A 21446-nucleotide genomic window follows, 5' to 3' on the forward strand; every position below is an offset into this window, starting at 1 on the left:
ATTAGAAACGTCATTTTCGGACGAATCGCAATTCGCACTTCTTCCAACATCAGGAAGAGTTTTTGTTTGGTGAATGCCAAAGGACGCGCATCATCCTGACTGGTCTTGTGCCTTCGTCAAACATGGAAGGAGGATCAACAATGGTTTGGGCAGCAATGTCTTGCATTCTTTAGGTCGTGTTACCACCCTGAACGGGCGAATTACTGCCAGATTACCTTTATATGCTGAGTGACGAGGTTCATCCCATTGCGCAAACATTTTTCCTACGATGTTTCATGATGATGATAATGCTCCAGTACACACGGCCAGATGTGTTCAACCTTGGTTTGAAGAGTTTGAAACGGAGACAGCACATCTCCCACGGGCTGTACCATCATCAGACTTAAACATTTATTGAGCCGTTATGGGCATATTTGGAGAGTAGAGTGAGAAACAGATTTCCTCCACCTTAATCACTTAAGAAGCTTGAAACGTTCATCCAAGAAGATTATTCAATTCAAGATTTATTTGAATAAAAGCTGTTTTAAAAAGCAAAGAGTGGCTCAACAGCATATTAGTGCAACAACTCGTATCACAGGTGTTCCCATATCACTCATTTTGAAGCTGTTGACAGCTGTTGTTATAGCGGTTTCTACATGCCTAGAAAATGCCTTCGTTTTCGCCCTCTTCCTCTCCATATTTTAGATCTCTAGCTCTTTCACTCCAAAAAGTTTTGCTATCTTAAATTTTTAAAGAATTGGTCACTCAGAGTGCTCAGGGATTTGGAACAAATTACTGGAACGCTGACAAAATACCGGAACGCACGTTCTTGATTAAGAAACTACCGGAACACCATTCCGTCTAATCTGAAAACTTCATAAGTAAGCTATGCGGACATGCAGTTAAATCTCTAAATATTATTTGTCACGTGCCTCCCTGCTGCCCACCTTAGGGACAGCAAGAAAAAAGTAACAGAAAGGATAAGGACTTCACGTTGTTAGTGAAAGACAAGACAGTTTCGTTCTTTTAGCGTTGTCAGCAATTTAGCGCGCTAAAAAAGGTGCGAAAGAGCCAAATGGCCTCCTCTCCTCTAGCAATTACGTGATCTTATCGGATGCGTCCAACGGGATCGATAATTTGTTGCGTTCACATACCTTGCATGATTCAGTGAACTCCATCAGTAACGCCACAGGCTCTGTTAGTGAACGATATCAACAAATTAAACCGTTTCTAAGTGGCCTTTCGTGACCGCGAAGATCGCTGGTCACGTGATTTAAACCGGGCGAACGAACCTTGGTATTTTCCCCCCTTACACTGTAGTAATGAACACATTTGTAATCTGAGCGAGACACAAGCGCGAAGCTAATGGTGTAGCGATTCCATCATAAATATGCAGAAACTTGCAATTGGTTACAAGTATGATGGAACTTGTGTTAACCCTGCCTTATCACTTGGCTACTTGATTTTAGTACGCTATTAGGTGGTCAACACTCCTTCCAGTTCGTGGAAATAGCCGTCATTTGCTTCATTTATGGATTAATGGTTAACATTCGTTGCGTATTCGCACTGAAAGGTTGGTGTGGTCAGAATGCTCCACACAAGCTTTGCTATTTGGAACTTCGCACAGTTATTATTCTGAATTCTTCTCATTTGTATGGTTGCTTTGCGAAATTTAGCTCTTCATCCCAGATAAGCGATAAACCAATTTTTCTTCTCCTCCTTCGAAAACAAGCAACCAGACCATTAAAATGAACTCAGTTTAAGTAGGTTGCCTGGATTGTAATCCCAAATTATGAACATTAATAAATCATTTAAAAAAAAAATCTTAAATTTTTCCATAGGAACTAGCATACAAATATGTATAAAAAAGCTTTTAATATTTTTATATACATTTCTTTATACTTATTTCCAGTATTAATAGAATAATTGCAAATAATTACTTGAATCTTCTGAGATTTAAAACTTTTTTTCCGTTCACGGGGATCCAGCCCATCAGCAACCACCAACCTTGGAGGGTAAGGGAAAATGAGGATAACTAACGACAGACTACCTAAGAAGGTTCTGTTTTATAGGCCATATGGATGGTGGAGTGTAGGAAGATCTGAGAAAAGATGGACGGACCTTAACGGCCCAACCTCTCTTCGTAGAGAAGAAGAAAAATTGCAAATAATTTAAAAGAAATGCTCGAGACTTGGGACAGTGGCTGGGGTCTTAGGTTAACCATTCTGTGAATTATAGCGTAACTTCCTTTAATTTTAAAGAAAACTGCATTTCATCATTTCTTAAAACTTTTGTTTATTTAGATTAAACTAACACATCTTCGTAGCTTAAATCTCCATTTATACCCATAAAAATGGCATTGTAAAATATTCACAAAACATGGCTACAAAAGTTCTCAAGTACGTATGAACTTTTGATACCTGCTAATGCCTTGGATTTAGTTGCTTCGATGCTTATTTTAAACTACCCAGCTGAGGACAAGTTGCTGCTCAAAACACTACAGTTCCTATTCTCTGATATTAAAGCTCATCCCTCTACTGCGTTACACTCAATTTCTTTATGGTACCAAAATTCATTCATAAATGCAAATCCGGTGTATGTGCTTCACTACCTAGGATCTACCAGCGATTATTGGAATTGAATTTTATGGCTCCATGCCCTTCCTGATGCCAGTTAGGGCAAACTTATCTCAACCTATCTTACATATTGTGAATTGGACGGCTGGATAGTACGTATGCTGAAACTGCCAGGTCATTTGCCCCAAGGTTTTGCTGACCTTAATTTCAGATGACCGCACACACACACACACACAATGATTTTATTATTATTTTTTTAAAGAGGGGGTGAACTGCTCTGTGGCTATTCCCTACCTATCAGATGGAGTAATTTGCGACTAAATGGGTACTATGCTTTTATAACGCGTTAACTGATTAGTTCTTGCTGTCGAATTATGGCGTATGTGTGGAGACACGCCCTGAGTTTCACTTGATGAAGAGAAAGGTTCAAAACAGGAGCGCAAAATTTCACTTTCTGTCCCCTTGGGTGTTATGTACAACAGTTGTCTGTTTTTGTTGTCTGAAAAATTTTCCTTCAAGCAGAGGCGGGACTCAAATACGCTACCTCCCTTTGCACATTGCATCGTCAACTTGATCGCCCGCGAATCCACCCGAATTGTAAATACCAGAAATAGCTAAAAATGCTTGGTTGTCATAGGCTATCCGCAAGAAATAACACCTGGCCGCCTATTACAAAAATTTCAGGATGTGTAGGATCACGAGGAAGTATCCTGCAACAGGTTTGGTTTACTATTACGTAACACATTTTGTAAATCACCCGAAGGGGAAATTCAGAAAGTTGCACAGAGCGAATAGTTAATTTTGTGGAGAAACTTAGAAAACATGTTAAAAGAAGGCTTTTTTTTTTTTTTCTCTCTCCTCCCTCCCTCCTCTCTATCTTGAGCGTCTAGAATAAGTAATGGATTGGTCGACAAGTTGCATACTTTCACGTGGCGGATTCATGCCGTTTTATTATTTTTTTTTTAATAGTTGCAAACGTTGTAGATTCTATACACGATGACCCCGGCCATTAGTCATAATTTCTGTCCTTCCCTCTTTAATTCTCTCTATCTACGCCAATAATCACCATGCCTTTGTGCTTAACCTCCATTTTATCTCCTGCAAAATAAATTGCCAAAGTCGATGTAAAATCGTCGCCTGGATGAAAAATAGCCCAAAATTATTTAGAGACTGCAGTTTGGTCATCATTAATAATAACTTCAGATGATATCTAAGCTACTCGCTAATAGAATACTGGATATCAAGTAGCGTAGTAGCTCAGAAATGCCTTCGTCAACCCTTTCTAAGAAATGCCTTTCTTTACTGTGGAATTTCGGCTAACTGGTTTTAGGGTTTTCATGGGAAGCTTTCCTGTTCAATTCGGTGGTAGTTGTATTTACAACTTGTCACAACGAAAAAGATATGAATGGAAGTTCTATTCATAAAAAGAACATTTTTTCTTTTTTTTTTTTTTTTTCAAACTATGCATCCCCCATTAATTTTTTTATTTGCTTTATCTGGCTATTTCAAATGAAACTTTCCACAAGACGAGATGGCATTGTGTTCCAGTAGGTCTTTCTTTAAGCTTAAAGAAAATAATGATTGCATCTGGTCTGCAGTTACTCCAATATTTAAAATGTCTCCTCGTTTACAACCTGAGAAAGAAGTGCTCCAAAAATAATCCCAAGAGCAATCCGCGAGATCAGCTAGTGGATACATTATAATAGCATAATTTTAAGTAGATTCTGCAATTAAATTGGAGTTTTATTATTATCATTTTTATTTAATAAAATTTAAAATTCCACGCAGGCTCTCAGGATAATCAGTGGGCCCTGGTTTTGATTTGGAAATTTATTTTTTTTGGTCAAGTCGCATGACTTCGTAGTCCATGGACTACGAAGAGTGTATCATCACCAAAAATTTCAAGTAACGTTTACATATAAAGTGCGGCACAAGTTATCAAGAAAGGATCTTCTTTTACCCTAAATAAGATGGAAGGGCAGAGTGCAAAAATCTTTGTTTCCATTGCGTAAGACAAGAGCTGTGAATCCATAGATGCCGGTTAACGTCATTGATTATGTACATCGTACGTCACTTATTCTCCAATTTCATCAGAAGTGCAGCTGTAATCAATTCGATCAGCCTTTTTTGATATAATTAACTTGCCCTCCCTTCTTTTAAACTCGCAGTATTCTTAATAACAGAATAGAAAGGCGATATTACAAACACATAGTTGCAAATATATGGTTGGTTCCCGCAATATTCTTAATCTTTTTATGTAATCTCTGTATTAATTTTCATAACTAATCACTTCAGAATCTGACCTCATAATTCAAAGAACCGGGGAAGACGATGCCACTTGAGACTTCGTAACGTTTAACATTCACTGCGTAATGACCAGAAAACTGCATTCACTGGCTAAGAATAAGCAGCAACTCCTTTCCCTTCTTTGGTGTCTGTTTGCCCTCCCGAAGCGATGCATTAAATTTCCGTCGCCATTAATGTCACACTCATTTATTGTTTTTTAAACTGGACTGGTACCTAGTTTACCGACTGTCTCCTAAAATACATACAGCAGACGGGATAGCAAGGAAAATCGTTGAAGATCAACTTTTATGGAATGAGATAACCCATTGCTTGCCTTTTAGACGCCATTAGGGTTCTGCCTCCCATAATGGTAAGTCTTAAAATGTTTCCATAACTTTTTTTTTTTCCCTCCCACATTTACTAGGGTGTGTGTATGTTTAAAGGGGATCTCTTCGCCAGTGGTAAGTCGCAGTTGGATTGACTTTACAGATGTGTGTTGAATGTTTAAGTAATGGCCTTCAAGTAATAGAACGAGTAAAACACTTAAATATAATTTAATTGCGCGAAAAACGTGTGTAAAAACATTCGCGACACTCCCGTATCACCTGTGCAAGCACGAGTGAAATGAAGGAAGGGTGGGTGGCAAAGTTAAAGCCTTTATAATGCTAATGGTCTAGTTCGTGTTCATTAAGAACGCAACTGTAACTGCCTGACGCCATTTTGTATGTAACAAGTATTAGAATTGTAAACTTCCCCGATTTTACTTTGCGAATTTGCTTAAGATTAACAATAATCCTTATCCAAGCTATAATCCGAAATGTCAGTGAAACGTGACCCAGATAAATGCGAATAAACAGCGCTAAGTTACTAACCCTGTGGGTCGCTGATGGGTCTTGTAATTGCGATACCGTACGCCTGCCCGATGTGCCCTTTTGACACGGTGAAAAGGCACGCCGACAACAAAACTAATGGATAGTTGAGGGAGAGGAGGGGGCTGCTATCCACCTCGACATGATTTTTAAGGTTCCGAACAGATGGTTGTCTCTCTTTATTTACGACCCGTCTTACAGTGCCGAGGATTTTCGTGTAGTACAAGGTAAAGTAGGACATTGTACTTCGTTGTTATTCTCAGCGTGGCTGTATTCGACTGTTGTCCATAAGGAGTAACGCCACCACATGCCGTTCTCCATGAACTGTGGTTTTTTTTCTTTCCCCCCTCCACCTTGACTCTTGTGACTAGGAAGAAATATTCTTTTTTTTTTTTTTACCAGTAATTATGGTACGCCCGCCCAGTCTGTTTAGTGTCCGGAAACAGAGGAGTTGTCACACCAGACAATAAAGCACAATTAACAGAAGCAGGAAACCATCCACCCTTTTTCTTCGAAGGAAAAGTTTCTTGACTCGGAAGAGAATAAGCAGGTGTTGGGAATTATGAACAATGGCAAATGCGTTGATAGTCGAAATCGCGTTTAGTATTTTTATATCAACGATATTAAAGTTGAAATCAAGCAAAAAAATATTTTCTTTCTGTTTACTCTTCAGGGATGGTACCAAAGAAGTTCAACTTCATTTTAACTTCTTTTTTTTAAATTGCAACTAATATATCGGCGCAACTATGCGTACCTGCTTGCCCCAGGATTACACCAAACCAAACTTGAATTTAGTTTATAAATCGCAAATGACAAACAGTTCTCGAAATCACATCAAGTTTTAAAAAGTAGCAAAAACTCGACCCCACCGCAAAAAAAATTGTCATCTAGAAGAGGCTGAAATTAAGGCAGAATCTTTCTCAAATTCGAGCCCCTCAAACTTAGATTGCACAGTGATGTGGTTGCATTGTGCCATTCCCTGGATTTAGTTCTCCGATCTGTCGATTTTCTTTGGGAAACATCCCGACTACTTCCTCCTGCTTGGAGGCATCTTATTTAATTTTAGTTAAAAGAACCCAGATTTTCACTCTTTATAAACGAAATGTCTGATTCAATCAAGAGGTTCCGAGTTGTTTTGTATGAATGCTGCAGTTAGTTTTTTTTTCCGGGAGGAGTGCTAAGTACTCATCTTACTCTGGCAAGTTGCACATTGTTCTGTCTCCAAGTAGAGCTGAACGAGTAGACTTTGTGCCGCTCTATGGAATGTGGCAATTACTCATTCAGCTGGCTTTTGTACCCTTTCAGTAGTTGGTCTCCACAGAGTGCATAATAAGCATTGCACTGCACGAAGCCTATTCTATCGGCTCATTTTGTTTTTGAAATAAAAACAAATGTCTCTGAATGAGTCATCAGAAATTTGAGATATCGGTAACCTTTAAATGAATAATTAAGTAGAGAGGCATTTAGAGGACCGTGCAGGGGTATTCTGTATCCCGGGGTGGATGGTTGGTTCTCTCCCCCTCTTCCCACATTCTAGTTATGACTACGCTGAAAGTTTTAATAATCGTTTCGGGTACTGTTACCATATTTTCCCTTTTGAATCCGGGGACAAAATGGCTTCAACATAAATAATATGGAGAATAAATATTTCTGGCCAGAGAATAAAATTATTATTAAGTAAATGAAATTTAAGAATTAATTTTAAGAAAATTGCGCTCTAATATTAGATTATAAAAATAAATTATAAAGTTTTTAATTTTTATTATGATTTATTTTGCGGGTAGAAGGATGGTCTTAATGCTGACAGCAGAACAGATTTTGCCTTCACAACGAAATTGCATTAGTATAGCCTTATTTCAAACAAATAAGATCATTTTTGTGATGTCCTTTGTTTTGAAAGGTTAATGCGAGAATTGCATTATCGACTAGTTTTAAACAGACAATTTTCAGCGCAATGTTGGGACAACTCGTCGTGAAGGCAGGTTGCTCGGGGGGGGGGGGGGGGTTAAGCCTAGAATGTTTTCGTTACTGTAGTGTTTTTTTTTTTTTTTATTTCTATATGAGTGGAGTTGCTTGATCACTTTAGAAACAACCACAATGTCAGCTGTTTTGCCAACAGAATGGCATTTACCTCTACTCTTTCCAAAGTACAGTAATGAAAAAAATCCATAAACCACCAATTCCTAAATTATCTCGAAACCTTCAATCTGATGGGCAATATAGATTCCGTTAATGTTGACCATTCACTGGTGACACTTTGGCTTACGTTACCCATCTATGGACAATTCAATGGAAAGTTTGAAACTCTGTCTTCTAAATAAGCTTCCATCTTATGGATTGTGCAATTTTTTTTATTATTTTTTGTAAATAGATATCCAATTTTCTCTCTGACCGTTCACTGCGAGTGATGGTAGACGGATCTCTTGTCTTCCTTCTCCACTAATGTCGGTGTTCCTCGAGATTCAGTTCTTTCTCCCCACTCTTTTTTTTTTTTTTTTTTCCCTCCTGTTTATTAATGACTTTCTTCCATTGACTGGAAATCCAATCCATAGTTTTGCTGCTGATAGTACATTGCAAATTGCTTTCCAGTTTGAAAAACCCTGCCCTCTAACCAGTTGCAAAAATAGTTTAAAATTCTCGAATATCCACTAGCAATTCCTTAAATGCTGATCACCAGGCAATTCTCCACTGGGGCAACTATGATTAATTTCAATCCTTCTAAAACTCAGTCCTATTCAAGATTTCGCAAAAGGATTCTGCTGCTCTTATGCTTACATTCGATGACCACACTCAGATTTCTAGACAAGATCACGTATCTCAATTACCCTGACTTTTAATTTCTCTGTACATAAGCACGTCACAAAAATAGCTTCCACTGCATCTAATGGGGGGGTTTCCTTTCTTCCAAAGTACATGTAGTCCGAACATGTGCCACAACCAGTCAGCATTCCAACTCAACTCGCAGAATCAAGTTTTCTTCTTGCTCATTTATCCCTTCAGCTTTCATTCTGAGTAATCATGAGAAATGTAGAGCAAAAAAAAAAAAAAAAGTATTGCGCATGTAAAATTAAACAATTTACAAATGACATTTGTGCCAATGTAAGAAAGTTCAATCGGTGATAATAAAATAGTCCAATCCTCTTTGAAGTCAAATATTAAGGTAAAACTCGAATATATTTTATTTGAATATACAGGATTCAACGTAATCCAGTAAGGGTGTGTGACTGGCTACGAAATTAATTAATACATAAGCGCTCTTTAAAACAAATATAATCTCAGAAAAAGAAAAAACTGCAATTTTAAGGGAAAAAAAAAACGGAATATGCCTGAAATGTAACGCACTGTGTACATTAACTAACTCCAATATTTCTCTTTTATATGTTGTTTTTAACGCAGTTTTTATTTTTCTTAGGTGAAAAGCATCTTTCTTTATATAGATCCGTATGATTTTCATCTGATGCTGAAGTAAACCGGTAGAAGCATTTTCCATCGAAAAGTTATTTCCCCTTCCTTCTTATATACCGGTGCCATATATCCTGGGTTATCCTTGCAAAACATCCCATCCTGTTCTGACTTAATGCCAAAAATATTCATAGCCGAAGGCGGAGTTATAAAACTAGACATAAATATTTTAAATTGTTGAACGATTCGTAGTTTGTAACCTATTTAAGTGTGGCATAAACATTCTTTTATATCTGACCCTTTTTAATACGTATAGTTGAGACAACAAGCGGAACATATCTGTTCCCCCTAACCTTAATTCGACATTTTATCCCCTCCTCAATACGTGTGCCCTTGATTATTAAGTATATCTTACTGTGTTTGCAAACTAATCTACAAAATTAATTTTAAGCATAGTTTAAATACTAATGCTTGCTCACTGACCTATTAAAAATTGCTCAATGGCTGTTCATTAGGGGAACAGGTTAGCCAGCTATTCTATCCCTTAATGGTGATTATATTGATCAGAATAGACAATGATTTTTGTCTATTCTGAATAGCTAATGGGTTGTACATCACCATTGTTTTCAATAAAAATAAAACTGTGAATTATTAATGTTTTCACTTTATCGTTGTGAAAATGCTCAAACTGCATGACACTCAGCGATAATACATATAATTAATTATACGAGTAGTAAAAATAGTGATCTCGTACTTCTATACAGTACAGAGATCTACAGTACTTCAAAAAGACCGGAGAATATAAATATTATCGTTCAAGATACTGGGTGCATTAACTTACAGGTTCTCGCGTATGAAAGGGGTTTTTTTTTTTTTTTTTCTTCTGCTCGGAACTTTACAGAATTCTGGACGTCAACAAGTGCTTTCTGTGTCATAAATTGCCAGTGTAACAGCACAATATTAAATACATACTGGTAATGGATTCGGACTTTAATTTGATGCTGTAAACGATTGTTTTATCAATCTTTGCAGTATAAGCTAATGACCTGACATATTCCAAAAAAGCAAAGTCCTAGTGTATTTGAATCTAGCGATTTCATTTGGTTCGGAAACCCAAAATCAAAGCTCTCATTCATAAAGAAACACCTGGTTGAAATTCTTTATTCATTTTAACTAACGGCTGTAATCGAATACAGCTTCAACATGAAGCAATGCCCTCAACAGTTTTTTTTAGTCTTGGGGATGACCAAACTTTCCCTTTTCAGAAAAAGGTTAGAAACTGCAACTGCGGTGCTGTTTCAATCTACTTTTGTTCATTGTCTGTGCTTTTCTTAATGAAGAAAAGTCTTGGAAGACTACCCCAGAAAAGCTTGTGTTTGGTTCCATGTACATTTGCGGTTTTGTAAATTAAACTCTGTCCCTTCTACTCTACTAGATGTAACCATTTCAGGAGTTGACTGCAGACTGGTTAAAACTTAAATCCAAATACATTGAGGATCGTGGAACATCTAGAATTTCGCAATTTGAAGCTAGATATCGTCATTTAAGTCATGCACGGAGAAGTGCCTGTCTTAAGGTATCGCAGAATTCTCGATTTTTTTCCAATCCAGTAAATAGAACCCGCTTACATGTAATACCTTATGCAGTCCTCCGTGACATGACAGTTATTCGCCATCATCGTAGACTGAAGGAATTCTTAAATGACAATTTCTAATTTTAGTTTTGAAAGTTGTAATTAATATGCAGGGTAATTGTCTCCGTTAACATGGTTCAATCCTCGATCGAAAAATTTGCCGCCTCTGCTTAAACGAAGGTAAGAACACGCGCCAGTATCGAGGACAACTGTAAAATTACAAGTTTTTGTTCCTTTTCATTTTCTTGCTGACCTCAGTGAGCTGCCTTTCCAGTTGCGATGAAAAAGGAAGAATATCTCAACAGGCGGGACACAAATATGGCATTCCTCAAGGAGCTTCCGCTATTCAGTGCATATCTGAAAAATAGCGACGTCACCCATTTCTCTTTTTGATGTGAATTGTGTTGTTGGCCACAGACTTTTCTGCTCTCACGGAAGTAGTTGAGAACTGGCAGACTCGAGATGTACAACAGAGGTTACATAATGTTAGCGAACTTAGGACTTTGTTTTTCGGATTATTTAGTGGTACCATCGGAGATGTGCTGTCACGGGCTCGTGTGAAGATTTAAGCTGACGTTAAAGCAACTACGAACAGCTGGATTCATTTAGCGAACTCTTTCATTAATAATTATGGAAAATCCATTCATCGATTGGATCTTGAGCCCTATGGCCAATAAAACTGGTAAAATAAAAACAAAAGTAAAAATCTTAAAAGTAAACGTTCCAGGGGACTGACCGAACCTATCGCTACTTAACTTTTTATCAGACAAGGGTGCAGGAAGTTTGTGTACATGATAACAGTCTTCTATCTTTCATGGACTGCAATCTGATTATTTTTTGGAAAATTTGAAAGGAATGGACAAATGTCTTAGTCTTATATCGTTTAGTTCTTTTTCTGTTTTATTTTGAATATTCTTTTATTTTAATTATTTATTTCTTTTGGCTGATGTAGAAAAAGTTGCCTTCCTAATACGATTTATCGTTCTTGCTCAACTGAAATTATAGTACAGTATACCATATTTCTGGTTCTCTATCGAAATGGAAATAGCGTACTGGAATTAATAATACTAGCTATTTATAATACGCTATAGTTTTATTTATTTAATACTAACTGCACAAATGAGCTTTCAGTAAGACTTGGAATTCAGATGGTGGGCAAAACTTCAAACTTAACTTATGAAAATCTTATCTTTTAATTTACATTTTGGGCTTGCTATCCTACCCAATGCTGGGAACTTTTTGGTATCCTCCAACGATAAATCACTTGTAGTGACTTCCGCAGTGTAATTCTTTCTTTTTCTCGTACCATGCGCGTATGGATGTCCACTTAGTAGAACCTTTTCGGTGCCTTCTATGGAATTTCTCCGAGTACTTATCAGTGTTTTGCTGTGCGAAGTGAGAGAACACAGAACGCCTTGTCGTAGAGAGAGAGAGAGAGAGGCGCCATGTTTAAAGACTAGAGATTGCAGAGTTGCATGTTTAACTGTTGTAATTCTTTCTACATGAAAGGGGGAGGGAAGAGTTAACTTTGTCCAGAATGTTTTGATAATTTCATACTTATAATAGAAAACATTTGACTTTTGAATCGCTCTGTATAAAGTGAACATTTTGCTCAAATTAACTGTTCGAACACTTTGAAATAGTTGGACAACTTTGACTTACTACAATGGAACAATTGAGTCACCAATGTAGTTCTGGTAGCGGAAATGAGTTTTTCCCGCTTTGTTTTTTTTACTTAGAACGTGGCCTTCTCATTCGGTATGTTGCAAACCTTTAGCGTGCCTCAAGTTTTCGAGGAATAAATTGTGAAACCGCCAAGGAAAGTAATGAATGAAATAGTAATGTCGTCTCTTCCTCTCAAGCACTTCAAATAAAGAATATTCCGTTCAAGCGCTTGAATACAATTTCGTTTACGTTAAAGAAATGTTGAATATTCTCACACTAAACTTCAAGGACTGGCTTTCATGAGTTGCAATGGTAAGTTATCGACTAGTTGTAACCATATGAAAAACGCTGGCCGAGCGTACTGAATTTTGATCGCCCAGAACAGCTGTTTTATGAAGTCTTGGCAGTCAGACGACAACGTTCAAGGGCGAAAGCCCCATTCATTTAAGGATAAGGAGAAATGGCTGATGCATACAGTTACCGCAATACTCGCTGCTCTAACAGCGATTTTAGAGCAGCGATTCTTCCAAAGTACAGCACAGCACTTTACAGTATTCGAATTACATCACTATGTACAGGATGTTTCGATTAAAAGGTATCGGGGGTCTATTTCTTGCTTGTAGGTTTACTCTATTTGTCGTATCGACCATTTTAGCCACATTTGGGCTGGAAATTTATGTTAAAATTGGACTAAGTAATGATACTTAGTCAGTTTTAAATCGTACGATTCCTAAATGTTGTCAAATAAACTTTTCTTTCAATGGGAAAGTTGTTTCCCGCCCTCGGTTTAGTATAATCACGTCAATAGCGTAGTTCTGGAGCGAACAGAACCAATATTATTCGAGAAAAGTGTGTGTATTTGAAAAATATGTACGCACTCAGTTAAATTGAGTAGATGGACAGCATTCACCGAATTTTACTGCAGGAATTGTAATTAGGCACCGTTTTGTATGAGTCCGCATGTTTTTTTCATGGTATTTCTTTCATGGTACTGTCTTTCCTCTTTATTCCTTCTGTAGGTTTATTCATATACGGTATTTTTTTTTTTTTTTTTTTTTTATTCTTTCTGTAGGGAATACCAACTCCTCAAATGTAAAGTGACAATTTAAGATCTGCTCATCTTTCAGGGCCAGTCCTTAGAGGAAGGATCAAGCAGGTGCGACGCATTCGGGGCCCCTATTGAAAAGAGCCCAAATCCAAATAAAGCCTCTCCCTTCCCCCTTAGTCCCAGCAAGAAGATCGGGTATTCCTGGAAGGGGGGGAACCCCTGCTTGAAACTTGAATCTTAGGATTTTCAAAGGGAGTATGTTTTTAATCGCTCCCCGCCTTTATTTGAAATGCTTGAATATCCTTCTACAACAGGTTTTTATTCCCCCCCCCCCAGCTTGCAAGATGAAGAAATATTCCGGCTGCGTTTTTGTTGCCTTGATGTCTTTTGATCTGTCTCTTTTTTTTATCCCCACACTCATCCAGGAGCAGTTTGATTATAGCGTTGTGAGATCGAGATTGATGTATTACCAGTCTTCTGTACTGCAGTTTACTGGAGCATAACATTCCTTGCCCGTGGGTTTGTCAGTTGGCTTTCTGTATATTTTTTCCTTTCTCTTAGAATCTTGATGACCTTGGACTATCTTACTAAGAGGTGGTGTGTGGGTTTTTTTTTTTTTTGTTATTGCTGAATCTTGGTAGCCAAAACTGATAGCATCTTGTACAGTATGGAAACAATTTTTGAATAACTCCTTACGTAATGATTATTTAACGATCTTGCCATATTTCATCTTCTAATTTCGTTCCGAAAAGACTTTAGTTTTTGCTGCCCACTAAGATATCTTTTGTATTAAGAGAAATTTCTTGGAAACCTGATACATTATCAGTACATTAAAAAGGCTATTTAGAACGTAGCCTGTTTACTATGAGACTTGAAAATGAGCCTTGACAATGTTGCAGGTGATATATCATAAGTGACAGCAGGAACTCGAATTATAATTACTTCTCTACAGAGGAACCCGGATTGTTTCTTCGTGTATTTTGCTCAAGTGGCAGTATCATGCGGAAACTGTCTGCCATCCAGGGCGAGTTTCATGATGATTAGTTGCCATGACTTAGCTTTTAATTTCACATACTCAGACAGCCGGCTTGTTCGGTACACATGTTGGATTTTGAACAAAAGCCGGCTTAGTAAACTTCCTGAGGAACTATTTGCTGAAATAGTGTTACAGACAAGGCATTTTTAATAAACGTTTTGGCCTCCAATGGGCCTTAACTTGAAATTATGTCTACAGATTCTTTTGAATAATTACAATCCCCAGTTACCGAACAAAAATATATTTTAATGGCATTGAGAACATTTGACAGGAAAAGTTCAGTGCACATTTTCCATCGGTGTAACATTTTTATCCCTTCAGGGGGAAAACTCAAGAACTAAATAATTTAATCATCGTGTGCTTCGCATCACAGCTATCCTGAAATTTTTGTCCACACCATACTTGCGCAAACGTAACCTTATGTTGGAGAATCCATGGAACAAAACGAACATCCGTTAGCTTTTGGCGTCCACGTAGTTATAGCAATATGGCGTGTTTTAGTCAGTCGACTGGTTTTTCGAAAGCTTACTGCTGGCCAGCCTTAAAGAAGTTCTGCTAAGATTATCTTCTGGAATGTTTTCTGCAAGTTAAAAGAAAAACATCAGAATGAATTGCGTAACGAGATATTGGCTCTGGCTGCAGACTTAACTGTTTCCGATTTCATCAACTTAAAAAGATGACTGAACTGAAGCAGTATGGAATCATTTCTCAACGCCCAGAAAGAAGTGACCATCAAAGACTGAAACCCAGTCAAGAAAACTCCGTCTCTCCAGTCTATTACTGTGAGCTCCAACCGACAGCTACATGAACTGGAAAACTACCTTCATGCGATTGAGCTCTCCATTAATAAAGAGAAAACTGCACAACTCTCTATCACCAAGAAGAAAAATACCAACGATGTGAACATCATTATAGCGAACTCTCCAGTTAAAAAACAAGTCACCCAACATAAAGATTTGGGTGTCATCTGGGACAAAGACCTCGCCTTCTTGCCTCACTTTAATGCCACTCGAACGAAAACATATTCGGCTTTATGCGCAGTAAAACAAGAGATCTCCAACTTCCATAACCCGGACCTTATCATCAAATACATTCTTCGTTGCATTTTCCCAATTCCATTATATGCCTCGACTATACGGTCCTCAGCACCCTCATCATACCAAGCCAGGTTCCTCTCCCTGGAATTCTGGATCTTGAAATGGCTAAATAGGGTTGCCGGGCTAACACCTACAATCTCAAAATCTGTTCTGGTCACCAATCTTAATACGCTTCCTTGGAGGTATCTCATCATCTCTAGGAACCTTCTTACCCTCTCTCAGCTTCTATCCGGAAAACTGAGCTCACCCAATATTTGGGATATCATCGCCAGACCGTCCGACAGGAGAAGATGCCAGTCCAACACCTCCCCATACAGATCGAAGCTGCGTAGCATGTCCTCCCTGGACAACATGTTTCCACATAACTCCTTCCAAATTATCAATAGATTAGCCATAGACGCTGAGAAACTTTGCAAGGACAGAACCTACAGAGCTTCCATTCTTGCAGACATGTATGCCTTAGTCATGCTCTAGGTGGACTCTCTCTGATGCCGCACCATCCACGTTCCGATGTATCCGTATGCACTTTTATTTGTTGTAACTTATGTTTTTGTATCTTCACCAGTGGCTGTTTAAGGCCGTATATTGTATCTGGCTCTGTATACAATGCATATGTCTGTATTTTATGTTTTACCTCTGTATGTAACTCATGTCCTATAGCTGTAAAGGGACATTTCTTCGGAAATAAATTGATATTAATAATAAACCAAAGGGTTGGCACAAAAGAAAAGATATTTCTCTAAGCAAAATAATATTACATATGAAGTGAATTAACAATTTCCAAACCTAACACACCATACATTTTTATTACGTGTTACACTTCACTTAAATCGTTTCTCTATCCTTCAAATGAGAAAAGCATATGTCGCGCTGGGGGAGGGTGACATCTAGCGAAAGGATGGACGATCAGCAATTTCAAGCCCAGCTTCATGAATGGCAGCCGTTGCAACATGAGCTTTGTCAAACTGGTGTAATTGTCCTGATGCACCAATTCGCAAAAACTCATGGATTTGTGACGTAAATTTCCCCTCTTCTCTTCAATTTCCACACGCATTCTATCGATGGTCAAAATACTCGACGAATAAAAATTTACTTCCGCATCCCACAATACGGAGACAATGACCCTGCCAGCGCTTGGTTGAACATAGTTTTTTTTTTTTTTTTTTGGAAGAGATCCATAATGCTTCCACTATATTTATTTTTCTTTTTTTATAAATCAAGATGAAGTGATGAATCCAAGTCCCATCCATAGTAAGAAAACAGATTACAAAAGAATAGATTCCTTTGGAACTTGGTGAGAAGAACCTCTGAAAGTTTCACTTTTTCCTGGGTTTTTTCATACCTCATTAATGATTGCAGTCTTTATGGTCCTACCTAGAATGTGTCTGCGGATCTCAGGCTGGGTTAAGTATTCTTTCAACTATTTGATCACTGCTCGTAATTCGTTTGGCTCAATTTTTTTTTTTTTTTTTTTCAAAACTCGTTTCAATTAAAATGACCTTAAAAAAAATGCACACGCACTCGACTTTGCTCAAAATTCTGAAGGGTTATGTTTATGTTCATATGCTAACTATGTAATATCAACTATTTTAAATGTTAGACTTTTTGATCATCTTAAAAAAAAAAAAAACAGTTTATGCTTTCATTTCATAAATATAATTCCCATTCTCTGTTCTTTTCTTTTGCAGATTCAATCCTTGAGGAGAAATTCATCTAACTTACTAAAGGATATACTTTAAACAGCTAATGGGACCGATGGCCTTCGGTCTCCGCCTATTGCCAAATCTAATTTGGACTACACACGGAGTGACTGCACTCAGTTAGCTCCGGGCATGTATGCCTCGACTGTCTCGAGCTGATAAAGGACAATTTCATTGGCATCAAAATCGTCACGTAGGAGATGGCTATAATCCAGACCCACTGGGGGCTGTTGCTGGCTACCTCAATGGCCTTACTACTGTCGGTGTATGGGAAAGACTACAGAATTGTGACGCACGAGGGTAAGTAGGCCATATCTATAAGATCCGCTCCACCTCGTTCTAAATGTCAAACAACCACGATAATACCCGCTTAGCGAACCCAGAGTTCAGCCAAGGTAGGGAACTGATAACGCGTAAAATAAAGGTCAGGCGTGTTGGAAGGTTTATAAAAGCTTTATGGCGTTGTGCTTTTCCGTATATTGTTTGTTTTGATTTAAGATGATTTAGTATTCATTAGTTGCCCAGAAAGGTGGCCCAACACTTAAGAATGGAACAGCATAGACTTTCTTTTCATTTATCTCAGACTTTCAGAATTTATAAACGTAACAATTTTCTTTGACACGCTGGCCATTTGCGGTGAGTTGCTTTTCAGGCGCGTTAGCACGTATACATAATACGCCTGTTGTCTTTACCATATTCGTCCTTCCGCATGTAATAACTCAGCTCCTAGTGGATGGATTTTCATGAAGTTTTGTTTGATCCGTTCGAAAGGATTTTTTGAGCCTTTCTAAATTTTATTAAAATCGGACGAGAATAAATCTGGAAATTATTCCTGCCCCCCCCCCCCCCATACACATGACATAGCTATCCATATACTGCAACTCAAGCAGTGGATATGTTTCTTGCCATGCCCTGATTAGAAGAGTGAATGGGCAGAAATGATATATTCTCGATTCACATAAAAGTGGTTAATTTTTTTGCTAGTTTTTAAATTATTTAAATCAATCATGAATTATTATTGCTTTCTTATATTAACTCCAGGGGCTCACATCTGGTGGATATGGGCCTGGCACATCCAGGGTCCTGAGCTGGATATAATCATTCTTCTCTAAATTGCATCACGACAAGTATACTACGATTTTTAATTTATTTAATCAGAGCCTGAAAAATATCAGTTTTCACAAAACAGTTGCTTTTATGTATCAGTTAGTAATTAATTGATAACAAGAATTTTTCACTTTTCTTAATCGCAGAAAAAGAAAATAATCTAAGCTAAATATCTAACGCGCCTGAAATGTAATCGCACTTGGGTTACACTTGTTAGTTAATGTAAGTGTGAGGTGGGGAGAATGGAATAATGTTCTTTTCTTACTTCATCATTCTTTTCACTGAATTTGGGCAGAACACTGATTTTGTTACTCGTTGTACCTCGTACCGTTTCAAGTAATTCAAACCTCTCCGCTAAGTACTTTGACCTCTGAGCACTACTTCGACTGTAAGGAAGTGACATGCCTTCATTTCAGTGCTTTCTCCAGTGTAACAATACCACAATGTTAACTTTCTCCACGTTTGCCATTTGGTTCTCCGAAATAATGGCTTCAGTTTTTCTAGCTTTGAGTGTTCCTACCATACTTAGTGACTCTCAGAAGCTTTTCTGAACGCCCTCTTGAGTAGCACGATTTATCCAATCGCCGAGAACCCCACACAGGGTGGATAAGGCCTGAGTTCGAGTACCATCGATGATGGGAGGAATTCTTACTGGGATTTTTCACAAACGTAGTTGAGTTAGTCGGTCTCAAGAGATTGTAGCTTTTTTTTTTTTTTTTTTTCTCACGGAAACTCTGGTTTTTCGTCCAGCAAACAGAAAATCGACCACAGAGCATAAACACTTTACAGACAGTATACACGGAGCAATATGTCCTTAGTTGCCGATGCTCCTAAAAAACCAATTACAACAACTGAACTGCTTGTGTGTGTGTGTGTGTGTGTGTGTGTGTGTGTGTGTGTGTGTGTGTGTGTGTGTCCTGACTGGCACTATGTGCTAATTACCTAACTTGGCATGACTATTGGTTTGAAAGTAACTTGCTGGCACCTTTCAATTATTGCTTTCTGCAATAATTGAAAGGTGCCAGCAATGTGCAATAGAAAAGTATGGTGTTAAAAGCTGTTTTTATGGTGATGAAATGTTAAGTCGTATTAGGGGGTGTTTGAATAGTATAAGCGGTTCAAAGACGGACGAGAGGAAGTTAACGATGACCCTAGAAATGAGGATCGAGTTGCAAAAGTTCAGGAAATTGTGCAAGAGATCATCGTTTGACCTTCAGAATGATGGCTGATGAGTTGTACATGAATGAAGAGACCATTCGTCAAATTCTGCGTGAAGATTACTGCAAAAGGAAGGTCTGTGCAAAATTTGTTTCACGGATGAGTATAGGCAACGAAGAAGGTCATCGTGAGAAGACTTCATCCAGAATTGTCAGGGCAGTCCTAATTTCTTCGACTGTATTGACACTGGAAATGAGTGTTTGGGTGTTTCAGTACAACCCAGAGACGAAGCGTTAGAGCATGCAATGGACTTCAAAATCATCACCACGATCCAAAAAGGTTTTTTTCGTTTACAGAATTCCAAGATCAAGACGATGCTGATCATGTTTTTCCACAAGCAGCTTGTTTTTCACAAGGAACTTGTACCTGAAGCGGAGAGAGTCAGCGCTGCGCTCTACGCATGCTTCAAAGAAGTGCATTTTCTGAGTGAGGCCGCAATTTCAAAAGAAAAGCAGCTGGTCGTTTTTGAATGACAATGCCCTCGCCATTATGCACTTGTGCAGACATGGCATTGCACAGATCAACTATCCAGCCAACTCTCCCGAGCTATCATCAGCGGACTTCATCTTTCCCAGGGTGAAAACTGCCCTCAAAGGAAAGATTTCAGAATTGAGGAACGCCGAACTGAACATTTCTTTAGACGTCTTCATAGACTCTTTGCAGAAACTTTTAGAACGGTGTAATAAGTGCATTCAATCAGGTGGTGAATACTTTGAATAAAAATAAAACCCATTTTTGAGCTTCTTCGCTTTGTGCTCTTTTTATTGCATTATTGCTACGCCTTGTATATGACGCATTTGAGTAACATGTAGAAACACTTGCTGGTAGTATTATGCTTGCCTTTTAATTTTGACTGGTACTTGTTAAAATACGGATACAAGACTATAGTCGAAAGGGCTGTGCAATTACAATTATGCACATCATACTAAAACCAGTAATATTCTCGTTCCACCTGAAATTTCTCTGAACCTATTGGAAATGATTTTAGAAATTCCGTCAGACAGCAAGTCCTCTTAAGTCAAACATGTGTTTAACAGATCAATTGGAGGGAGTAGTTTTCCGTGGATTATTCCTGGTTTTTCATACCGCATAACACAATCGGCCCATTAACACACTTCTACAGAGAAATAAACCAAATATTAGGATTTGAGCGACAAGCTCCAGTTCTGTTAAATAATTTGTAGCCATTTATGTTTGACAGAGCATAAACGTAAAATCTATTTAAGAACAGAAAAGCGAAATTTTAGGCGCTTTACTACAGAGCCTATTGTCTTCACCATGACCGTCCGTCTGTCCACATGTAATAACCCGACTCCTAATGGATGGATTTTCATAAAATCTTATATTTGTTTGTTTCAGAAAAAAAATGTAGGAGCCATCTCAATTTTAATTAAAATTGAACCAGTAGAAATCGGGAATTTTTATTATTTCTTTGTCCATCCATCCGTATGTAATAATCCGACTCTGAGATATTAATGTGTTGATTTTATGATCGTTGTTTTTTATATATTGATAAAATCACGTGGTATAGAGGCACTTATCCTGTTATTAATCTTAAATGGTTAATCACATAGCTCCGGTTTTCCAACTTATATTTTTGCTCTATTAATGAAAGAGTAGCAGAAAACAATGTCTTAATCCGAATTAAGAAATATCCAAGATTCAGAACTGTCGAGTAGTGCTTTTTAAAGTACATTCCGCGGAATCGTGGGGGTTCGCAAAGGGACATCAGAGTTCTGCAATTGTTTTTTGAAAAGTTCATGCCGAAAGCAAAGGATGGGTCAGTATTTTATGTGAAATTCAAAACTTGCTATTTGAAAATACGTCATT

At 37.9% G+C, this 21446-nt stretch overlaps 1 protein-coding gene across 4 annotated transcripts in view; it reads left to right on the forward strand.

The window, feature by feature from the left end:
- LOC150080534 (semaphorin-5A-like) overlaps positions 1 to 21446 on the forward strand; it is a 240986-nt gene that overhangs the window by 103423 nt on the left and 116117 nt on the right. For all 4 annotated transcript variants that reach the window (XM_090381775.1, XM_090381774.1, XM_090381776.1 and 1 more), the window contains exon 2: positions 17280 to 17591. In XM_090381775.1, the coding sequence (XP_090237901.1) occupies positions 17492 to 17591 (100 nt within the window). In that variant the 5' untranslated portion in view covers positions 17280 to 17491. The remainder of the gene's footprint in view (positions 1 to 17279; positions 17592 to 21446) is intronic.

This window comes from Mastigoproctus giganteus, chromosome 9 (assembly GCF_048544385.1).
Source record: "Mastigoproctus giganteus isolate SK-2022 chromosome 9, ASM4854438v1, whole genome shotgun sequence".
In the NCBI taxonomy this organism is placed as follows: Eukaryota; Metazoa; Arthropoda; class Arachnida; order Uropygi; family Thelyphonidae; genus Mastigoproctus; species Mastigoproctus giganteus.